The sequence below is a fragment of the Dendrobates tinctorius genome, unplaced genomic scaffold (genome assembly GCF_039654945.1).
Source record: "Dendrobates tinctorius isolate UK_male_01 unplaced genomic scaffold, ASM3965494v1 ptg000020l, whole genome shotgun sequence".
NCBI classification, from domain to species: domain Eukaryota; kingdom Metazoa; phylum Chordata; class Amphibia; order Anura; family Dendrobatidae; genus Dendrobates; species Dendrobates tinctorius.
The window spans coordinates 38,045,382-38,069,408 of NW_027361688.1; the positions used below are offsets into that span (position 1 = coordinate 38,045,382).

At 42.9% G+C, this 24,027-nt stretch overlaps 1 protein-coding gene across 1 annotated transcript in view; it reads left to right on the forward strand.

Moving 5' to 3' along the window:
* RNF130 (ring finger protein 130) overlaps positions 1 to 21,253 on the forward strand; it is a 270,925-nt gene extending 249,672 nt beyond the window's left edge. Inside the window, exon 8 of the mRNA XM_073568008.1 lies at positions 20,229 to 21,253. Within this exon, the coding sequence (XP_073424109.1) occupies positions 20,229 to 20,338 (110 nt within the window). The 3' untranslated portion in view covers positions 20,339 to 21,253. The remainder of the gene's footprint in view (positions 1 to 20,228) is intronic.
* Positions 21,254 to 24,027: the final 2,774 nt, after the last annotated feature.

Genomic DNA, 24,027 nt, shown 5'->3' on the forward strand with positions numbered 1-24,027 from the left:
GTAGATAGTGTGGGGTCCTGACTCCTGCCGAGACTAACTGCCGTAGTAATAACTGCACTTTCTCAATACTTTTGCTGCAGTGATACTTATGCTGCAGGGAGACACACATGCCCCCCTAGAAGGCATCTGAATATATAGGACTGAGTAGATGATCATTTGAGAGGGATTGTGGGAACTGATTTGGGATAAATTACCAATTGCCTAGCACACCAGGGGATGTTAGACAATCAAAGGCACAGGGCCTGGCTACATCCATATGCTAGTAACACATTACACCTGATAACATCTCTACTGGCCCCAAGATGGCTATACAGCAGTAAGTGTTGAGTTCAATGCAACAAATGGATTTAGCAAACATTCAGTAGGCACTGTATTGAATCTTTCTCCTAAAATACTGTATGTATCAATCTACTCCTCTACTCCTGTTCTCTTCATTGCTGCTCACAGCTCATTAGGATTGCATGTTTAATGGAACAGGCCTCAGTTCAAGGATTGTTTGTAGTCTATAACCATAGAGGCACATTGGTCTGCGTTGGAGTGGAGAATTTGTGCATGTGTCATAGTATTGCACTTTTTCCCCTTCTTTAGAGGTTACTCTACCTGACACAGCCAAGAATGGTGCCGTTTCTGGAAGAAAGTATCCATGTTTTTCCCTTCACCCATGACACCACCCGTATATTCAGGTGTGCTGTCACGGGTTCTGGAAAAAACGGCTACCGGTAAGTAACCTTGGTGTTTTCTAATCTCATGGAACCATACTGTATTTATTTGTTCATCTGTGATTTTGACTGGAGCAGGAATATATAGTAATTGTTTGTCAATGGACCTCATGTAAACAAATGTAAACTTAAAGGCTACCTATCTTTATCAAGAACTTTTGATATGTCAAAAGTTGTATATGATGGGATCTGGGAGCGAAGACCCCCACCGATTTGCTAAATTGAAATAGTTGAAGCACTCACCTGAGCCCTTTGATTTGTGATCAGTGCTGCTCTGGATATCTCGGAGAGTTGTGTCCTTGTATAGCGCCATGGAAAGATGGTTTGTTGATCCACATACCACTAGCGCTGCTGTTACATAGTTTGATAGGTAGAGTTTAAAGCTACAATCTCTGATATTTTTGGAGATCCCCTTCAAGTGACTAACAAGATACCTGAAAATCATTACAGTTTGTAATGGCAAGATCAGTAGGCTTGTACTTCTAATAATATTTCCTACGATGACTGCTGCTTCTTTAAATTAGGATCAGTAGTAGAGAGCCTGTGAATCGATCTGCAGGACCCGGTCAATTAGCCAGGTCAGTATTCTGTGGCCATTGATCGGGAGCCCTTAGAACCACTTCCTACCTCCTTTGGGCATGCACACCTCTTCTTTTGATTAGCCCGCCTGACGGGACGTCACTTGTGTAACTCCGCAATGATGAGACAGGCGAACCAATGAAAAGAGGAGTCGGGAATGCCATCAGAGGCGGTTCGAACTGTTCCTATTCTATAGCCCCAGATTACTGACCTTGTAGTTGGACCAGGTCCTACGAATCAATTCACACCATCTCCAGCCTTGGTAGCTTTTTATCCCTGTTGGAAAAACATTTCATAAGTGTAGGAGTCCTATGGCAAAGTTTCTTTAGGTCGAGAGGCCATTTAGAGTCATACATTTATAAGTATTGGTTCTTCCGATTCCCCAGGGTTATCTTTGTTTTTTGGCATAATGCATCCTGAATACTTATGACTTTTCCCTCTCTGACTTACACTACTAGAATTGGCACAAGTGAAAAAGGATAATTATATATACAGTATATGTATTCCCAGAAACCCCCGGTCTACGGAATTTTAGCTTAATGTTTTAGTTCTTAAGTTCTTCTTATTAACCGATTGTTTAATGGGAAGTTAATGGTACGATATAACAAGCTGCACTTGAATGTTTGGAACGGCAAACCAAAGAGCTGCATTAAGACTCTGATCAAATAAGTGCTGATGGAACAGTAACACAATCCCCTTAATCCTTGTTCATTGCAACTGGAGACCCCCTGTGGGATGAAAGGTCCACTCATTACAGTCTGACATGCTATATCCTGCCTTGATGGGTGATAGGCCTGCTCTTCTGCCTGCTTTATATTACAAACATTTAACATTGCCTTTTTCATTGTTGTAGAGGGAATTGAAGGCAGATGTGGATTTATCTGTTAGAAATTAAAGGGGAACGCCGATTCATAATATATGTCTTATCAAAGTCATAGAACTGCTGCCTTTTGGTTTATTTTGGCTTTATGTTTAGAACTTACAATACCATTTACCCACAAATATATCGACCAGTTGACTGCGCCAGAGCAAGAACTGCTACTTGTTAGTGGCTCTCTGCACTATCCACTATAAAAGGATCCTGATCGGGGGCTACTTATAGGATGATAGCTTCTGCGTGCATCCAAAAAGTTAATCATCCAATTTTTATTCAAATTTAACAGTTAAAAATTATCCTCAAAGTCTTAACTCACTTCGAGCCCTGACCCTTCTTATGGTTAAAAGCTCTGAAAAAGGGTTTTAAAAGAGTCAACTCTCTGAGGATAATCTAGAATTTGGGGGGGGGGGGGGGGGGGTTCAAAATAAATGAATAAAAATTAGATGTTTTAAATTTTTGAGACAAGTGCTCTATCAATAAAAAGCAGCCCCGATGGCCGACAAGCGGTAGTGTTCCGTGCACCTCATAAAAGGGGTTGTGTTGTGAAAACAAGTGCGTACCAACCTAAACAATAGGTGATAACTTTTTGATCAGTTAGGGTCCATAATGGGGACCTTTAATTCCTGTTAGAATGTAGTGGCGGTGCACATACTCGAAAGGCGCTCCATTAATTCTCTATGGGGCTACCGAGTGCCTCACTCCCTTCTTTTTGGAAGCCCCATAGACAATGAATGAATTGTCAGAGTGTGCCCCATCAGAGATAAAAATTCCCCATTTTTCTGATTGTTGTTGGTTCCATCTTTTAGACCCCTTAGATTTGTTTTAACCTGGCAACCCCTTTTAACCCTGCATCGGGCGCATCTCCCATAGTTTGGGCTCAATGCGCCTCCACAGGCACAGGTAAGAAAATATCCTATAATAGTAATCTCAATTTCAGGGCTCTAAAAGTAATCAGTGACCTTCATAGAGATGTACTAAAAGAGAGTAGATGCAGAAAAACTTATTTGATAATCATTAAAGTAATAAAACAAAAAGTACTGAAATTTTTCAGTCACTGCGAAATAGTCTCCAGTTTTCAGGAAAACTAGATGTGAACATGCCCTAAGGCTATGTGCACACGCTGCGGTTTTGGCCGCTGCGGATCTGCAGCAGTTCTGCAGACAGTGTACAGTAGCATGTAAATCTATGTGATTTACAATCTGCTGTGCACATGCTGCGGATTTTTAACTGCGGAAAAGCTGCGCTTTTGAATCCGCAAAAAGAAATGACATGTCACTTTTCTGCGGATTCCGCTGCGGTTTACCATCTCCTCCATTGTATAGGTGATAAACCACAGGGGAAAACCGCACGCCAATCCGCAGGTAAAACCGCAGGACATTTTACCTGCGGTTCCGCAGATACATATCCGCAGACCAATCCGCAGCGTGTGTGCACATAGCCTAAAGGGCCTGTCACACTAAGCGATATCGCTAGCAATATCGCTATAACTTGTGACGTTATAGCGATATTGCTAGCGATATCTCTGTGTCTGATACTTACCTACGACCGGCTCCCCCGCTGGTTATCGCTGATCGCGCGAGAACGTCCTGGACCGTTTCTCATTGTCAGCTTCCTGCGGCGCTTCCTGCTGTGACGACGAGTGACGCGTGGAGCCGGGCGGGAGGACGCAGGATCGCCTGGTGTGACAGGTAAGTAGCGATCCCCGTCTCCAGTGATGTCGCTGGTGAGATCTGCCTGTGTGGCAGCTCACTAGCGACCACTTAGCGATGCACCAGCGATCCTGACTGCGTCATATCGCTGGTCGGGATCGCTGGTACATCGCTAAGTGTGACAGTACCTTAAGACTCCAAGCAGATTTCATGAGGTTGGGGTTTCGGAATTTAATTTGAAAAAAATCATTCTAATCCTATTTGAACAATTATTCATAGGTCAGACTATCTGTATGTGGTTTTTAATCTGGTTCCTTTTTGTTGTTCATACCAATGGAATGTAAAGTGCAATAGTTTTGATCATTGTTCCGTTCTTTCTTTATCGCTGTTTGCTCCCTGAGCCAGGTCAGGGAGGATAAGAGCTCATTTATAGCTCATTACGGAACAATGAAGAATTCAGCATTGTGCTGTTTTTATCCAGTACAGTTTCATGTTGTTTTTATTGTTTCATAATCCACATAATAGCATTTAGATATCAAGTGGCCAACAGAGAGGATAAAACTAGAAATAGAATGAAATCATTCTAACAGATGGCAGAGCTCAAGCTCAGGCTAACTTTACTGACTTTCTATATTCAAATAAAAAAAAAGTTGTAGCAAAAAATACTAAAGTATGTGTGTGTTTATATATATATATATGTATAAAAAAATAGTGTACTTATGGGCAAATGATTAGGGACACGCTTCTTAATCATCATATGTACTCGCTTACCGTAATTCAAGAGTGATAATAGTATATCACGTTTAATAATAATTATTTATATGTACTTTATACACCCAACTATGAAACGGGGTGTTAAAGATGTGTGCTTATGGCTAAATCTAATGTTGCCTCATTGGAACATGGTACCCAGGAAAGCGAAAGGGATTGGCTTTGCCTTTAAAGGGAATCTGTCACCTATTTTTTCACATATAAGATGCGGCCACCGCCATCAGGGATTTATCTACAGTACAGCATGTAGATATGCCCCCGATGTAACCTGAAAGATAAGAAAAACAAGTTATATTATACTCACCGGGGGGGCGGTCCGGTCTGGGTCCGATAGGTGTCGCCGGCGCCTCCCATCTTCTAGCGATGATGTCCTCTTCTTTGCTTTCTGTCACGGCTCCAGTGCAGGCGTACTGCTCTGCCCTGTTGAGGGCAGAGTACTGTAGTGTGCAGGCGCCGGACCTCTCTGACCTTTCCTGGCGCCTGCGCACTGCAGTACTCAACTCTGCCCTCAACAGGGCAGAGCAGTACGCCCGCATCGGAGCCGCTACGGAAAGCAAAGAAGAGGACGTCATTGCAAGAAGATGATAGGAAGGCGCCGGACCTCCCCCCCCATACCGGACCCCCCCCCCCCCCCAGTGAGTACAATATTACTCGTTTTTCTTATATTTCAGGTTACATCGGGGGCTTATCTACAGCATTCCACAATGCTGTAGATAAGGCCCTGATGGCGGTGGCCCCATCTTATATGTGAAAAAATAGGTGTCAGATTCCCTTTAGTTAGGCATCTTGTAAATAGTTGAATAATTGTAGGTTTTGGCACGAGTGCTCCTTTTGCGGTGGACGCACATCCCATGTGCAAGTCTTTCAAAAGAAATGCACAGTCTACCCAACAACAGCCTAGTACAGAAACACTCCTATTCAAAAGCGTGGATTCCAGAGAACCTATAAAAAATTTAACCACGGCTCAAGCTATACCCAAGCTAGGAGAAAGCTGAGCTTATTTAGCAAGGTTTTAGCATAGGGTTTTTAGTACCTGAGTTCAGGGGTCATGGCTGTCGTTGGGTAGAGAATTTGGCATCAGTTAAGTTGTATAAAAAGGTTGTGAAGGACAAAATTATTAAAGAATTGAGTGTAGATAAGTTTTCAGGTCTGATTAGCACCACTTCATTTAAACGTTTCAGAATGTCACTGTTAGGCATTATTAAAGAAAAGTCAGGATTTTTTAGATTAATTCACCACCTTTCTTGTCCGGGGGGCATTTTGGAACAACAAAGTTGACAAAGCAAAGGCGTCGGTCAAATACGCCACTTGATCAAGCCGTAGACTTGCTTAGGCCTGTTTCACATTTCCTTCTTTGACGGTCAGTCAAAATCCGCCAGGCGGTTAAAAAATGGATCTGTCTTCGTCATGGGCCAAACTGATGCCACTGGATCCGTTATGTATACAGATCCGGTGCAGCCGGGAAGAGGGTGAAATTTAAAGTAATTGTGGTCCGGAAAAACGAGAGAGAATTTTTTTTTTTCACAGCCTTTCCGGAACACTATTCAGGGTTAAAATCCCTGCCAGAGCAAGTCTGCCGGGCATGCGCAATACAAAATAGCGGACCGTCACCCTGAAAAAACGTTTGAGTCCGTCTCCTCTGCCCGGGAGCCGCAAAAATTCTGACGGATCCGTCAAAGAATGGGTGAGACGGACGACCGTCAGTCAAAATCTGCCACTAATGTAAGTCTATGGGGGAAAATAACGGATCCGCCGAAAAAGGGGCGGATCCGTTTTTTCTAAAAGTGGCGGATTTTGACTAACGTCAAAAAATGGAAATGTGTAACAGGCATTAGGCGTTATCGACAAAATTTAACAGACTGATATGAAATCGGCATTTTGATGACTCACCGTTAATCCTGAAGGCTTCAATTCCTTAGGATTTCGGTTGGAGAATGAATACTACTTTGATAAATGTTTGCCCATGGGCTTTTCTTTATCATGATATATTTTCATCCGTTAGAGCAGGGGTCCTCAAACTTTTTAAACAGGGGGCCAGATCACGGTCCCTCGGACCATTGGAGGGCCGGAATATAGTTTAAAAAAAATTATGAATAAATTCCTGTGCACACTGCACATATCTTATTTAGAAGTAATAAAACAAAAATAGGAACAAATACAATATTAAAAATGAAGTTAAATCATCAAACTTACCGATTTTTTGGGTTCTTCGAATATCCTACACTTCGAGTCAATTTTTTCTCTTTCTTGATATCATTGTTTCCTAGGGATTCAAAATTGCTATTAGTAAAATACCAACATATATACAGCGCTGCAAAAACAATATACCAGCAATAAAATTGCCCACACAGAGACATACAGACTGCACTGCCCATCAATGCAGCCTGATCAGTGCCCATCAATGCAGCCTGATCAGTGCCCATCAATGCAGCCTGATCAGTGCCCATCAATGCAGCCTGATCAGTGCCCATCAATGCAGTCTGATCAGTGCCCATCAATGCAGACTGATCAGTGCCCATCAATGCAGTCTGATCAGTGCACATCAATGCAGTCTGATCAGTGCCCATCAATGCAGCCTGATCAGTGCCCATCAATGCAGCCTGATCAGTGCCCATCAGCGCAGCCTGATCAGTGCCCATCAGCGCAGCCTGATCAGTGCCCATCAGCGCAGCCTGATCAGTGCCCATCAGCGCAGCCTGATCAGTGCCCATCAGCGCAGCCTGATCAGTGCCCATCAGCGCAGCCTGATCAGTGCCCATCAATGCAGCCTGATCAGTGCCCATCAATGCAGCCTGATCAGTGCCCTTCAATGCAGCCTGATCAGAGCACATCAATGCAGTCTGATCAGTGCCTATCAATGCAGCCTCACCAGTGCCCATATTGGTGGAACTCCACTTTTACCTCAGGCTCAGACTGGTGTGGTGCAAGAATCCCCAATAGGCAGCATTGGTCCCTAAAAGGCAGGTAAATGTCCCCAATAGGCAGCATACGTCTCCAATAGGCAGGTAAATGTCCCCAATAGATAGCACTGGTCCCCAATAAGCAGCACAGGTCCCCAATAGACAGGTAAATGTCCCCAATAGGCAGCATAGGTCCCCAATAGGTAGGTAAATGTCCCCAATAGGCAGCACAGGTCCCCAATAGGCAGGTAAATGTCCCCAATAGGCAGCACAGGTCCCCATTAGGCAGCACAGGTCCCCAATAGGCAGGTAAATGTCCCTAATAGGCAGCACAGGTCCCCAATTGGCAGGTAAATGTCCCCATTAGGCAGCACAGGTCCCCAATAGGCAGGTAAATGTCCCCAATAGGCAGCACAGGTCCCCAGTAGGCAGGTAAATGTCCCCATTAGGCAGGTAAATGTCCCCAATAGGCAGCACAGGTCCCCATTAGGCAGCACAGGTCCCCAATAGGCAGGTAGATGTCGCCATTAGGCAACATAGGTCCCCAATAGGCAGGTAAATGTCCCCATTAGGCAGCATAGGTCCCCAATAGGCAGGTAAATGTCTCCAATAGTCAGCACAGGTCCCCATTAGGCAGCACAGGTTCCCAATAGGCAGGTAAATGTCCCCAATAGGCAGGTAAATGTCCCCAATAGGCAGCACAGGTCCCCATTAGGCAGCACAAGTCCCCAATAGGCAGGTAGATGTCCCCATTAGGCAGGTAAATGTCCCCAATAGGCAGCACAGGTCCCCAATAGGCAGGTAAATGTCCCCAATAGGCAGCACAAGTCCCCAATAGGCAGGTAAATGTCCCCATTAGGCATCACAGGTCCCCATTAGGCAGGAAAATGTCCCCATTAGGCAGGTAAATGACCCTAATAGGACCCGGCGTTAAAAAAAAAAAAAAAAAAAGTACTCACCTAAGTCCCCCGCTGCTCTGAAGAGGCGCCCGCTCATCTCAGTCTTCTTCCTGCACAGGCACACAGGTGGCATGACATCATCAGGCCGCGCAGGCGGCGTGATGACAATCGCGCCGTCTGTGTGCACTGTGCTCTGCTGCATACGGAGGGCTGCGTAACGCCTCTCCTCGGTGCCTCGTCCCGCCCGCGATTACAGGGCCCGCCGGCATTGAACTGCAGTGCAGTTCATGAGTTCAATGTCGGCCTGGCAGGGGGCCGGATAAAAGTCCTTGGCGGGCCGCATGTGGCCCGCGGGCCGTAGTTTGAGGACCCCTGCTTTAGACAATGGGTAGTTGAAACTGCAAATATTAAAGGAGGAGTGCTACGCTATTTAGATGATTTTTTGTTTGGAGTTAGCTAATTGGTTTCACAACCATTAGCACAGAAAATACAGTATATCCATGCTGTTTTCTAGAATTTTTCGGAATTATGTTAGATTTTGTAAAAATGGAATGTAGGTTTCTGGTATCAAAATTAGTCAAGTGTAGAAAAGCTCTGGTTGCAATGTTAACCAAAGATAAAACAACGCTAAAAGAATTACAATCGGTATTAGGTTTATTGAAATTTATCCTGTGGATAATTCCAATAGGTAAAGTATTTTCAAGGAAGTTGTACAACGCTACAAAAGGCTTAGTCTCTCCAAGGGCTCGCATTCGGTTGAATAGACGTAGAAAAGAAGATCTAGTGATGTGGATGGAATTTTTGAGCAGCTTTAACAGTTGCAGCTGCTGGCAAAACGATTTCAGAATGCTTGCAATTATTTACGGACGCAGTAAACGGTGTCGGGTATGGCGCAATTTGTAGGGGTAAATGGTCAAAAGAACTATGGTTTAATTCATGGATCAAAAACAAAGTGGTTAAAAACATAGTTGTCTTAGAATTGTTCCCGGTATTAATGGCTATGGTCCTTTGGGGTTCAGAGCTAGGAAACTGAAGGATTCTGCTCCACTCGGACAACAAAGAGGGGGTAGTTTGTGCAACCAATACCTTATCTTCAGAATGCAATTGGACAGTTGAACGGTTAAGACATTTAGTTTTATACTGTATTAACAGGAATATATGGTTACAAATATTGAAGGCAAAAGGAATTGTTGAGCTGATGCGCTGTCTCATCGGCAGTGGGAACATTTTGGTGTGCTGGCTCGAGACGCCAAACTGGAAGGGATGCCATGCCTGCCCCATCTTTGGGATCTCATATAGGATTAATCCCATTTTATATAGCGAGATCTATAGCTGTAAGAACATGGACTGATTACTCGGTTGCATGGAGAGATTGGAAAGCATTTTTGAGGTACATTAAAGCTGATTAATTTTGGAATAATTTGGACGTTGCTTTCCGTTTCGTCGAAAGTTTAATTATAAAAAAGTTATCATTCTCTTCTATAGCACAAATTCTGTCTGGTGTCATTTTTCCTAAAACTTGAAGGCCAACCTGCCTTAAATAGCTTTTTTCCTATGAAGCGAGTAATGAGAGGATACAAAAAAATCAGTGACTAGACGATATTCACCCATTATCAGTTAACCTTCTACAAAATTTTCATTATTATCAGATGTGTGTTAGTATCTGCTCTCATTCATTTAGGATAGGTGCTGCTATAGAAGCATCAAGAATAGGATTGGGAAACAAAAAATTTTGAAGCTGGGGAGATGGGAGTCAAAAAGATATAAATTATACGTTAGATCAGAGCTGTTGACTAAGGATTAATGTCCATTTTCGTAAGTCCTCTAGTCATGTGGATATTGGGCCATTCCTATATTTATTGGGCTGAGAAGAGGGCAGTGAAGAGAGGTTTTCAGAGCAGCTTATCATGTCATCCAGGGGCTTTGACTGTTTTTGTTATGGTAATCTATGGAAATCGGGGTCAAAAGTGGGGTAATGTTTACGGAGAACTTAAAAAATTCACTTAAGAACTTAAATTAACTTGAGAACTTAAAAAATTGTCTTCATTATGGCCTCATTCTGATTTGGTGTTGTTTTCATGTAAGAGGCAATGAACACTGGATCTCCTCTGGGAGATGCGTAATGACTTGGCCAAATTCAAATGTTGGTTCCTAGATGCAATCTTTGCCTTCTCCAAAATAATACCAAGACTGGCATGGGTAGACAAGGAAAAATAAGAAAAAGAGTGAACATTATATGGAAAAGTTCATGTCAATTTTAGATGGGTTTTCATACAGACAGGTAGATTTAGAAGGATTTACCCCGGGCATTTAAAGAAGTGACTTACCGTTGTTCATTTGTCGCATGTGGGTTTAGATATATTTAGTCTCGGTATTCAGTTAATGACTGAAAAATGGCTATGATGTTTTTGGGGTGGATCTTGACTCTGAGTCCTGGCATGTGGATAATCGGCCAGCTGATTGCTGGGTGGATTTTGGTCAATTATTTGAGGTTATTTATGATTTTACAAAGTTCATTTTAATCAATAGATCTTAGAATAATAATAATTTCCACAATTGGATGTGTTTAAAAAAAATGTTCCTGTGAAATCTTATAAATGTGCCCCTGCTGTGTACTGTGTAATGGCTGTGTCTGACCATTCAGGGACATGATCTGATCATACCATATCTCCTGAACAGAGGAGGACAAAAGAGGTGTTACATTTAACCATTAATTAATTTATTTTACTCACTTATATAGGGCCATTAATTCCACAGCACTTCACAGACATCATCATCACAGCCGCACAATCTAATTTCCCGATCAGTATGTCTTTGGAGTGCGTGAGGAAACCGGAGAACTTGGAGGAACCCATGCAAACTCTTTGGGGATGTTGTCTTAGGTGGGACTTGGATCAAGGACCCCAGTGCTGCATAACAGTGCTAACCACTGAGCCATCGTGCTGCCCGTGATTGAAACCAAAAGGGCTTAACTGAATAAAGAATCCTGTTACCCTCTTGTTGGTGTGTGTTCACAAAGGTTTTATTCCCAAGGAGTTTTTGGACCAGAAAGTCCCCAAAAACCACAAGTTTGGATGGGAGACCTAGAGTACAAGTAATACGGTGACTTTAAGACGCCAGTGGAACTATCAAGTTTTTGAAGATGAAACGCATCAGGAAAACATCAGTGTCTTTTCAGTGATTTTCAAGCACTTTATTTTTCCCTATAACCATTTTTTGCAACTTTTCAGCACCAAAAGTCGCAAATCCTTAAAAAGGATGCATATTTGTCCAAGACTGCGCCGAGTTGAAAACTCTGCCAGATATCTCGCTCCAGACAGTGACCAAACCAAAAAAAATGCCTCAACAAAAAAAAGACTTAAAAAATTAAATACAACTTAGAAAGTGGAGCAAATATTAGAGAATGATGCATAAATATTAGTCGCTAAAAAAGGTAGCAAATTACTAATGAAAACTTCTGTGCCTCTGTGTGTTAGGTAATACCATGAAGGTGGCCATTTTGTATAGGTAGGCAACAATCCAATTAGTCTTGAGTGGTGGTTGCAGATTCGGAAATCATGCTGTTTGCTATGAAAAAATGCCTAATTAAATGTATAGAGGTGACTTTCAGTCACAGAAATGTCTGCAACAAGATTGCCACATGTGAATATGTCCTAACTGCATGAGTTCCATTATAAGCGGAAACCACAACACTAATCTGTCTCAAAAAGGACACCACTGACTTATAACAGTATTTCTCAGGTAGCACTATGGTCTATGACAAAGGTGGGCAATTCATTTTCCCAAGGGGCCACATGAGAAACTGGCACTGCTGTGGAGGGCCGAACCAATCGGCTGAACTTAAAGGGACGGTCCAAAACCAAAGGTGAATTTCATATTAAAAGTATATCTACTATTCAGTGTAATAATCTAATATTGTTTTCTAATATACTTCAATGAAAAATTCCCTAACATACCCTCTACATTCTGACTTCCTGTCTTATTTTTTTTTTTTAACATCCCATGACATTTTGTTTGAGATTCACCAGTGCACATGCTGGGATACTTGAATGAGCTCTCATCAGGGGGGCAGACGCTGGTCACAATCTGCACCCTCTCTGAAATTAGGTGCCATCAGTGATGTCTGTTATGGAGGTTCGGCTAGTCCTGCTCACCTGATAATCTGTTGTACGTAAATTCTGGTGCATGCTCAGTATGGCTTTTCTGTGCTATATTGCTTTGAATGCACAGTGACAGTGCGCTCCCTTGCTGGCTCTAAGGAGAAGAGATGACCCGGCAGGGACCAGTCCAGTCTCTGAAACAGATGACGATTCTTTTCATGGTGGAGAAAGCAGCTATGGCAGGGACCGCATACTCTGCTCCTTGATGACGTCCCATGTGAGTACCCCAAAATGCACTGGGATTCTCAAAAAAAAAATGTCATTGGAAGTAAAAAAACAAAAAAAAACAAAAAAAAAGCACAAGCAGACAGGAAGTTAGAGTAGAGGGGGAATGGTAGAAATTTTTTTAACTGAAATATATTAGAAAAATGATTAGATTATTGACTTAAATTTAGTATGAAATTAAGATCACTCTTTAATTTCATCACTTTATAAAATGCAGTTGCTTATGTGATGAAGTTTACATGACCGTATATTTTCATCCAGAAAAAGATGATTTTCCATCCGTTTTGTCATCTGTAAGGCATCCATTTTTAGACATCAGAAATTAATGAAATTTAAAAGAAGAAATACAGTGGCCTGTCTTAGTAATGGAAATGTATTCGTAAATATCGGATGCTATACGGATGATTCATATGGCATCCAATTTTTTTTATTTTTGCACACCCATAGACTTCAACAGGTGGAACGTTGGAAAAAAGTTATTCTCCCACCTCTATTCCACCTGCATAGATCCACATCACATATGGGACAGGAGCTGACAGGCAGAGGATGAGAAATCCTTACTTCAGTCTATGGAGTGCTTGTGATAAGCCACAGATCACAGGGGGAGCACTGTGGGGGACTTAACCCTTACCTCTCCTGCACAGGACATACAAAAGTACAAGCTGGGCGCAAAGAGGGAGGTAAGGGTTAACTCTTACATACAAAGGTGAGGACGCAGCAGAGTACATGGTGGGAAAGAAGAGCAGTTTGGGGAGCACATCGGATATCCCATCTGTAGAATGCATGTAGTGGAGGTGAGGGGGCACACCTCCTGCACAGCTTTCACCAGCTCTCTCTGCAAGGCAGGAACTGAGCAGCTCCGCATCCACCAATGAGAAGACAGGCCGCACAGAAACACTCAGGGGGCCGGATGTGGCCCACGGGCCGCAGTTTGCCCAGGGCCTGGTCTATGGTTTTGACACAAAAATAAAGTGATTATAGCCTTATCCTAAATTTTAATCCTAAGGTTTTTACATTGGGTATCGCAAATATAGATTTATGAAAGATAAGCTGAGCTCTGAATAGTTGCTATGGGCAACGAGGCCTGTTTTTCCTGCCAGCTTTAATATAGTAGGCCTGCTAGGCCCAAGCTGCCCATATATTCGAGGAGGATCGGAAATGACTTATGCTTTTCAGCTTATTCATTTTGGCAGCAGGATTTTGAAGGCCCTTGTTCTGCGTCATGTATGTCTCCTGTAGAATAAAGTGGAGGCTAATTCACTATTTATTGTAAACAGGATCCTGTGTGCTGCCGGCCAAGGAAAGAAAATGGAGTCTGGACATGCACGACGCCTAGTGTCAGAAGAGCAGCATCGGATCCCTACTGCTGCTGTCACATCTGCAGAGTACAAGTTTCATGCAGATAATGAGTTCACCAAATAGACATTTATTAACGCAATTGCAGTATATTAATATGTTAATAGGGTTTCTAATCATGAACGAGTCTAAGCTATAATAAATCAAATATTAAAGTGATAATATAAAAAAATAAATCAAATATGGGCATGGGATTATGGGATGGTGGATATGTATGATGGGTATATGGGCACGGGACTATGGGATGGAGGATATGTATGATGGGTATATGGGCACGGGCCTATGGGATGGTGGATATGTATGATGGGTATATGGGCACGGGACTATAGGATGGTGAATATGTATGATGGGTATATGGGCACAGGACTATGGGATGGAGGATGTGTGATGGGTATATGGGCACTGGACTATGGGATGGAGGATATGTATGATGGGTATATGGGCATGGGACTATGAGATGAAGGATGTGTGATGGGTATATGGGCACTGGACTATGGGATGGAGGATATGTATGATGGGTATATGGGCATGGGACTATGAGATGAAGGATGTGTGATGGGTATATGGGCACGGGACTATGGGATGGTGGATATGTATGATGGGTATATGGGCACGGGACTATGGGATGGAGGATATGTATGATGGGTATATGGGCACGGGCCTATGGGATGGTGGATATGTATGATGGGTATATGGGCACGGGCCTATGGGATGGTGGATATGTATGATGGGTATATGGGCACGGGCCTATGGGATGGTGGATATGTATGATGGGTATATGGGCACGGGACTATGGGATGGAGGATATGTATGATGGGTATATGGGCACGGGCCTATGGGATGGTGGATATGTATGATGGGTATATGGGCACGGGACTATGGGATGGTGGATATGTATGATGGGTATATGGGCACGGGACTATGGGATGGTGGATATGTATGATGGGTATATGGGCACGGGACTATGGGATGGAGGATATGTATGATGGGTATATGGGCACGGGCCTATGGGATGGTGGATATGTATGATGGGTATATGGGCACGGGCCTATGGGATGGTGGATATGTATGATGGGTATATGGGCACGGGACTATGGGATAGAGGATATGTATGATGGGTATATGGGCACGGGCCTATGGGATGGTGAATATGTATGATGGGTATATGGGCACAGGACTATGGGATGGAGGATGTGTGATGGGTATATGGGCACTGGACTATGGGATGGAGGATATGTATGATGGGTATATGGGCATGGGACTATGAGATGAAGGATGTGTGATGGGTATATGGGCACTGGACTATGGGATGGAGGATATGTATGATGGGTATATGGGCATGGGACTATGAGATGAAGGATGTGTGATGGGTATATGGGCACGGGACTATGGGATGGTGGATATGTATGATGGGTATATGGGCACGGGACTATGGGATGGAGGATATGTATGATGGGTATATGGGCACGGGCCTATGGGATGGTGGATATGTATGATGGGTATATGGGCACGGGCCTATGGGATGGTGGATATGTATGATGGGTATATGGGCACGGGCCTATGGGATGGTGGATATGTATGATGGGTATATGGGCACGGGACTATGGGATGGAGGATATGTATGATGGGTATATGGGCACGGGCCTATGGGATGGTGAATATGTATGATGGGTATATGGGCACAGGACTATGGGATGGAGGATGTGTGATGGGTATTTGGGCACGGGCCTATGGGATGGAGGATAATTATAATTTGCTATAACTAACCACAGTTAGTTACTATGCCCGGGCAGCGCCGGGCTCTTCAGCTAGTTAACTATATATATATATATATATATATATACCGTACATATATATACACACAGGTGCTTCTCACAAAATTAGGATATCATCAAAATGTTAATTTTTCAGTTCTTCAAAACAAAAAGGGAAAATTATATATAGTCATTACACACAGAGTGATCTAGTTCACGTGTTTATTTCTGTTGATGATTATGGCTTACAGACAATGAAAACCCAAGTTTTCAGTAAATTAGAATACTTTATAACACCAGCTTGAAAAATGTTGGCCTACTGAAATGTATGTTCAGTAAATGCACTCAATACTTGGTCGGGGCTCCTTTTGCATCAATTACTGCATCAATGCTGCGTGGCATGGAGGCGATCACAGCTGTAAATATCTATTTATACCATCATGGCCAAAAATGTTGGCACCCTTGAAATTGGTCCAGAAAATTATAGCAAAACTCCAAAAAATAGGCTGGACAAAATTGTTGACACTCTCAAAGTTAATATTTGGTTGCACGCCCATTGGAATAAATGCTATCAATCGCTTCCTATAACCATTATCAAGCTTCTTACACATCTCACCTGGAATTTTGGAGCACTCTTTTGCAAACTGCTCCAGGCCTCTCATGTTTGAAGGGCACCTTCTCCCAAGAGCAATTTTAACCCTTTTGTGCCACAGCCTGTTTTTGCCTTTCGTGACCGGGCCAATTTTCACAATTCTGACCACTGTCATTTTATGAGGTTATAACTCTGCAACGCTTCAGTGTATCCCATTGAATCTGAGAATGTTTTTTCATGACATATTGCACATCGTGATTTTGGTAAAATTTGTTCAATATGACTGGTGTTTATTTCTGGGAGTTTGGCGAAACTTTTGAAAATTTCACAATTTTCAGGGGTTTTTTTTTTATCTTTATGCCCTTTAATCATGAAGATATGTCACACAAAATAGTTACTAAGTAACAAAAAAAAATCTTAAAAAAGCAAAAATGTCCAACAAGGGACGCTGACCTCGTATCCCAGTGGCCGTACGCCAGGCGTTCTGTCATTTTTATTTGATCTGGTTTTTACTCACAATGTAAAAGTTTTTGTACACACGTTGTAATTGATTTCTGGATTTGCTCTTGGCGTTTGTTTGCTTTCTGGCTCTCCTGTTTGTTTTCTAAGCAGAAAACTAATACTGTAAATGGATATATGTACTTATGCAAATGCTGCTCTGGCTTCTGCTGCGCTGAGCAGTACTGCATCTTTAGATGGCTCAGAACACTATCGGAACGCTAATAGGAAAGCAGAGTAGTTCAATTTTCTCAACGTCTAGCTAAATGCTTGAATACATACTTTAGATCAGGGTCCTGAGACCCCTACCAATTGTTGAAAAGACTGTGCTGCTCCGGGATGAGAACGCACACTGCGCTATGCTGCTTCGGGATGAGAGCACACACTGCGCTATGCTGCTCCAAGATGAGAGCCCACACTGCGCTATGCTGCTCCGGCATGAGAGCACACACCACTATGCTGCTCCGGAATGAGAGCGCACACTGCGCTATGCTGCTCCGGTATGAGAGCGCACACTGCGCTATGCTGCTCCGGGATGAGAGCACACACCACTATGCTGCTCCGGGATGAGAGCGCACACTGCGCTATGCTGCTCCGGTATGAGAGCGCACACTGCGCTATGCTGCTCCGGGATGAGAGCGCACACTGCGCTATGCTGCTCCGGGATGAGAGCACACACTGCGCTATGCTGCTCCGGGATGAGAGCGCACACTGCGCTATGCTGCTCTGGGATGAGAGCGCACACTGCGCTATGCTGCTCCGGGATGAGAGCGCACACTGCGCTATGCTGCTCCGGGATGAGAGCGCACACTGCGCTATGCTGCTCCGGGATGAGAGCGCACACTGCGCTATGCTGCTCCGGGATGAGAGCGCACACTGCGCTATGCTGCTCCGGGATGAGAGCGCACACTGCGCTATGCTGCTCCGGGATGAGAGCACACACTGCACTATGTGAGTCTATAGACTTTTTACCGCTCACAGTTTTGCGCGCGCTCCAGTATATTCAGCAATTAGTTTGTGTCTTAGGTCTCATTTGATAGTTCAGTAACATAAGTATACAGTGATTTTGCTCCTCATAGCCTCAGGATGTGGTGGGCTTTGGATGGCCGAGATGGCTGAGCAGTGAGCACTTCTACAACATGCTCAATGAGGTTTTTCATTAGTTTCCTGGCGCTGACCTAATCCTTTCTAACTCTCAGAAAATGGGAACAATAAGCTGACACGGCATGAAAACAATTCTCAGCAGATATTGAAGCGAAATGGTAACACTCAATGGATTCATACATTTCTAGGAAAAATAACAGAGGAAAAATTCAACTCCTAGTTCTAAGAATTCATCATTCCAAATTAGATAGTTACTAAAACAAACATGTCAGAACTCAGAAGGGATGGTAGGTGCTTTTAATGCTTTATTTCTCTTTTTTATTTTTTTGTTAGACTTTTGACAAACACAGGTTTTCCTTAGTTTTTGCTGCATTTTTTGCTTAGTTTTTGATGCCTTTTTGGTGCTTTTTTACTGCGTTTTTGTCAGGGTACACTTGTCTCTTGTGCATGCTAATAAAGTTTAGTGCATAAAAAAAATCTGATTCAACTTCATCAGGTTTTGACACTAAAGAAACAGGAAAACCCGATACCTGCATTTTTGCACCATTTTTTGCACTACCCATTGCTTTCAATGGGTGAAAAACGCTGAAAGAAGTGACATGCTGCATTTTGAAAAAAAAAACACAGCTCTTTGACATTACAGTCAGGAAAACAAAAACAAGGTGTGTGCATGAGATTTCTGAAATCTCAAAGACTTTGCTGGTACTGTGAAACACAGCTGAAAATTTGCATTAAAACGCAACGTGTGAACATAGCCTTATTGTAACGTATTCTTACCAGTAGCATATGCGATTCAGCTTCCCACACACTGATAGCTCCCTACATACTGTGTGATATTCCCCTAGTCTTCCACACAGTATTATGGACACCACAGCTCCCCACACAGTGTGATGTCTCAGTATCTACTGTGATAGCCAAACTATCCCCCACAGAGTATGCTGTCCTCCACAGCTCCCTACACACTGCTGTCTTCCACTGCTCCCTACACACTGTATCAGGTCCTCCACAGCTCTCCACACACTGCTCTCTTCCACTTCTCCCTACACACTGTATCATATCCTCCACTGCTCCCTACACACTGTATCATGTCCTCCACAGCTCCCTACACACTGTATGCTGTCCCCCACAGCTCCCCTACACACTGTATGCTGTCCCCCACAGCTCCCCTACACACTGTATGCTCTCCTCCACAGCTCCCTACACACTGTATGCTGTCCCCCACAGCTCCCCTACACACTGTATGATGTCCCCCACAGCTCCCCTACACACTGTATGCTCTCCTCCACAGCTCCCTACACACTGTATGCTCTCCTCCACAGCTCCCTACACACTGTATGATGTCCTCCACAGCTCCCTACACACTGTAGGATGTCCTCCACAGCTCCCTACACACTGTAGGATGTCCTCCACAGCTCCCTACACACTGTAGGATGTCCTCCACAGCTCCCTACACACTGTAGGATGTCCTCCACAGCTCCCTACACACTGTAGGATGTCCTCCACAGTTCCGTACACACGATGTGATATCCTTCACAGCTCACTTACACACTGTAGGAAGTCCCCCACAGCTCTGAGACTCAAGACACATAGGCTGAATGGTGGAGGAGGGAGCGAACAAATAAAAATACCAATGAGATTGAGATGCCTGGCAGAGGGATGGAGGCCGTGTGGTGCAGTGTGCCACTGTTTCTCGCCCTTTAACCTTTACAGTCCACGTGCCGGACAGGGACAGCCAATTGGTCAGATGTGTCCCGCAAGCTTCTCTTTGCCTGAGTCTGTTTTAGTTGCATGCATCATCACATATTCGCCTGTGTTAGAGATATCAAAAATGTCCCTCATCCAGATTTTAGTAAACATGATGCCATGTTTTTGTGTTTGCTGATATGATATTTTGCCCATGGAAGGCTTACCAGGAGGAATATGCTGTAACTAAGCTAATGAGGAGCTATCCAGCTCCCCTAATTTACTTGTAATCATCTGGTCTTCATCTATATCTAGCTGTTGTCATGCTATCCTAGACTCTTCTTCTTAGAATACCCATCCTTCTTCTATTATAATTGTTCAAGTTTAACAATATATAGTATTATATAAATCAACAAAGTGACAGAACATTTCAAAATTAACCTGATTTATTTATCTCTCCAGGTGGTCTCTTTTTTCACCGAAACTCCCTGTCACCACGAAGCTTGGGTTACGAAACAGAGCTATCCACCATTGAGCCATCTCTCGACATCTATGACGAAAATAAGACATGAGCCATTTTCATCATCGGGCATCCTGTCTGCTGCCCCTCTACCTCTTCCTGTCCTCCGAGACTCCCTATCCATCCACCCCATTGTACGTTAACAACTTGTACTGCCCATTTTGTGTTGTGTGTGTCTCAAGTGACGAGCCAAAAAACGAAGCACAGGAACCCATACCCTACAACCAAACCAGTGGGCAGCAACGACATAGACAGGGGATACTCGGGTCTCTTGCTAATATGGTGCGTGATGAAGCACAAAAAAAGGAGACAGACTGTTACGTTCCCACTTTTACATATTCTGCCTAATTATCAGTATCGGTTGTTAAAAAAATCTGAACACCCTTGAAATAATAATTTTTCTTTGTCACAATAAACAAGAAACTAATGACTTTCTGCCAACAACAGACCATGATCGAGTGCATTTCTGGTTTCTTCATTGTCAATGGAAAAAAAAAAAACAAAACATTTCTACAGCTGTTTTTTCTGCTGCTCAAGGGCTGATCCTCAATTGCCTTTGGATTGTTTCTGAATGGTGGGAACAGAGAACTTTTCAATGCTTGCTCCTGGTCACAATCTTGCTTTCCCATCTTGGTGGTACGGTGGTTGTAGCCATTCATTGAACATGAGAGGTGTGGGGGCAGGGGTCTTAATATTTACTGGGTTCATAAATATGCTTTTCTGGTTGTCTCTTTAGTGGCAAGCATTCTAAGCACCGGATTAAAGAAATCAAGGAACAACAAAATTACAGCTCCAGCTTCAATTCAATGTAGATGAAGCCACCAAAAATGTATGCGGTGGTCATCACAACCTCTCTAGATGTTTGTTTTGCTTATGGCAATGTGTTTCAACGTTGACTTAGAGTAAACAAATTATCTGTTAGAATCTCATGAGCCGAAACATTATACAATAAAGACTGTTGAACAAACCACAGACTGTTGGGTTGGACACTTCTGGTTGGATTGTGATTAGTAGACATGTAGTGATTGACCACTATATTTAGGCCTTTGACCTGCTGCTTAGTTCAATAAAGCACACTCTTCAGGTTACTGCTGTAATGGTCAGAATTAAAAAAGATCATAAAACATCAGCAAAATATTCTCTTCCATCCTGTTATTCTGCGCTTTTGTCGACATCGAAATTGCCTCACCATTTAAGCAATGGGGCACATTCTGAGGACTTCAAGCATTAGGGGCACCCATCTATCTCCACCTAAACATTGAACAATATATCTTTGACAGGTCAGGGCAAAATCCTTTTATTGACCATCTATCACCAGGATTTTCATGCCTCATCTGAGAAAAGCATTTAGTGGGGAAGGAGACCCTCACTCTAATGCTCGGTCAATGTAAGGCTGGTCAGAAATGTTGCACGTTTTGGCATTTCACAAAATTTTTGCCCAGTTCTAACAAAGTGGATGGACCATGGAGGTGGGGGCATGGTGACCCCTGCTCGTCAAATTCATGACGAGATGAGGTTCCTCACATCACAAATCTTTCACAAGTTTTTAATAGAAGTTAGATTTGTGGCGAGATGCATACCACTTTGCGCCTTGCCTGATTCATTAAGAGGTGTGCACCTCGCCTGATTTATTAAGTGTTGAGCCTCTTAATGAATCAGGCGCCTCACAATCCAGCTCGCCCCTCTCATCAAGACCAGCTTAAAAATACCGGTCTTGATGAATCGTGGCCTGTGTCTGCTGCAGCTTTGCTAGTCCTCTCAATTATGAATTTCTGTTATGTAGTCCTTAATATTCATGAGCTTTGGCTGTTCCCACCCTCCACCACAGAATTACTGCTTTATTCCTATGCATAGTGTAGGCAGAAAGCTGTCATTCAATGACGTGTGTGTGGGATTAGACAAGGCTCATGATTAAGAGGCCTAGCAGCAGATAAAACTGTGATATCAAAACTACAGCAAGAAGCCCAGTAAGTGTCTCTTTGCTCTATTTTATGCTACCCTCAGATTAGGAAGCATAATTCATAACTGGCTCAGTGACCGTGCTCAAAGAGTAGTAATAAATGGTTGCCCATCCAATTGGAAAAGTGTTTCAAGTGAGGTACCACAAGGCTCTGTCCTGGCCTCAGTGTTGTTCAACATTTTTATAAGTGATCTAAATAAGGGAACTGATGGTAAACTAATCAAATTTGCAAATGATGCAAAGCTAGAAGGGATACCTAACACTAGAGAAGACAGAGAAAGGATTCAGAAGGGGCTAGATACACTTGTACAATGGGCAGCGATTAATAGAACGGTAATTAATAGGGAAAAATGCAAAATTCTACATCTGGGCAAGAAAAATGAAAATTATATCTACAGAATGGGAGGAATAGAACTAAGCAACAGCACATGTGACAAAGACTTGGGTATACTAATAGATCACAGATTGCACATGAGTCAACAGTGTGATGCAGCAGTAAAAAAGGCAAACACAGTTCTAGGATGTTTTAAGAGAAGCATAGAGTCTAAATCATGTGAAGTAATTATCCTCCTCTACTCCTCCTTGGTCAGGCCCCATCTGGAATACTGTGTCCAGTGCTGGGATCATATTTTTAAAAAAGATATTGAAAAACTGGAGCAAGTTCAGAGAAGAGCTACCAGGATGGTGAGCAAAGTATGTCCTAGAAGGAACTGTTAAAGGATCTGGGAATGTTTACCTTGCAAAAAAGAAGACTAAGAGACTTAATAGCTGCCTACAAATATCTGAAGGGATGTCAGTGTAGAGGGATAATCCTTATTCTCATTTGCACATGCAAACACAAGAAACAATCTAATGAAACTGAAAAAGAGAAAATACAGATTAGATATTAAATAAACTTTTTGACAGTGAGGGTGATCAATGAGTGGAACATGCTGCCACAAGAGGTGGTGAGTTCTCCTTCAATGAAAGTCTTCAAACAGAGCCCGGAGAGATAGCAGTCTGAGATGGTTTAGTGAATCCTGCATTGAGCAGGAGGTTGGACACGATGACCCTTGAGGTCCCTTCCAACGCTAACATTCCATGATTCTATGATTACCTAGTGACAAATTAGGTTTAACGCCAACTTTGACCACAAGTTTGTTTCTAGGGCTTTTATTAGGTGATGATTTATTTCATGATATATGTCAAATCTCCATTTGTTTTAAAAAAGTGTTATCTGTGCTTCTGCAGATCCTGGACAGAGTGTGCGCCAGTGCTGTCAGACAGGTTGTTTCACATGCCTCTCCATTAGTGACCATTTTTAGGTCACAAATTTGCTTTTGGGGCTGAAATTTTGGAGTGTGGCTTCAGGAACCATCAGAATGGCTCATAACTTATAATAGAGAAACACATTTAATATGCCCTTTATATATATAAAAAAAATAAAATAAAATTTGACTCTACCTATAACTTATTGATTCCTTGACCTCCCTACCTAGTTTTTGTAATACAGTTCAACATTTCTCCTTTATATTTAAGGTGTATTTCCTAAGTACCCTATCGGTTCTTGGTTCACCTTCGGTTGACATGATCTCGCTATCTATAAGATCTCAAAGCTGTAGGGCATTCATCTGTTCTGCGCTGGTTAGAAATTAATGGTCCCAGGATAAGTATCCATTAAAAACTGAAGAAATTCACATAATTACCTGGTTTCTTTGCTTTTCTTGAAAAGGGCACATTTTCACAGTTCCTTGTTTCAACGTGACTGGTGACTGCTGTGAGAAAGATACAGGTTTGGATAA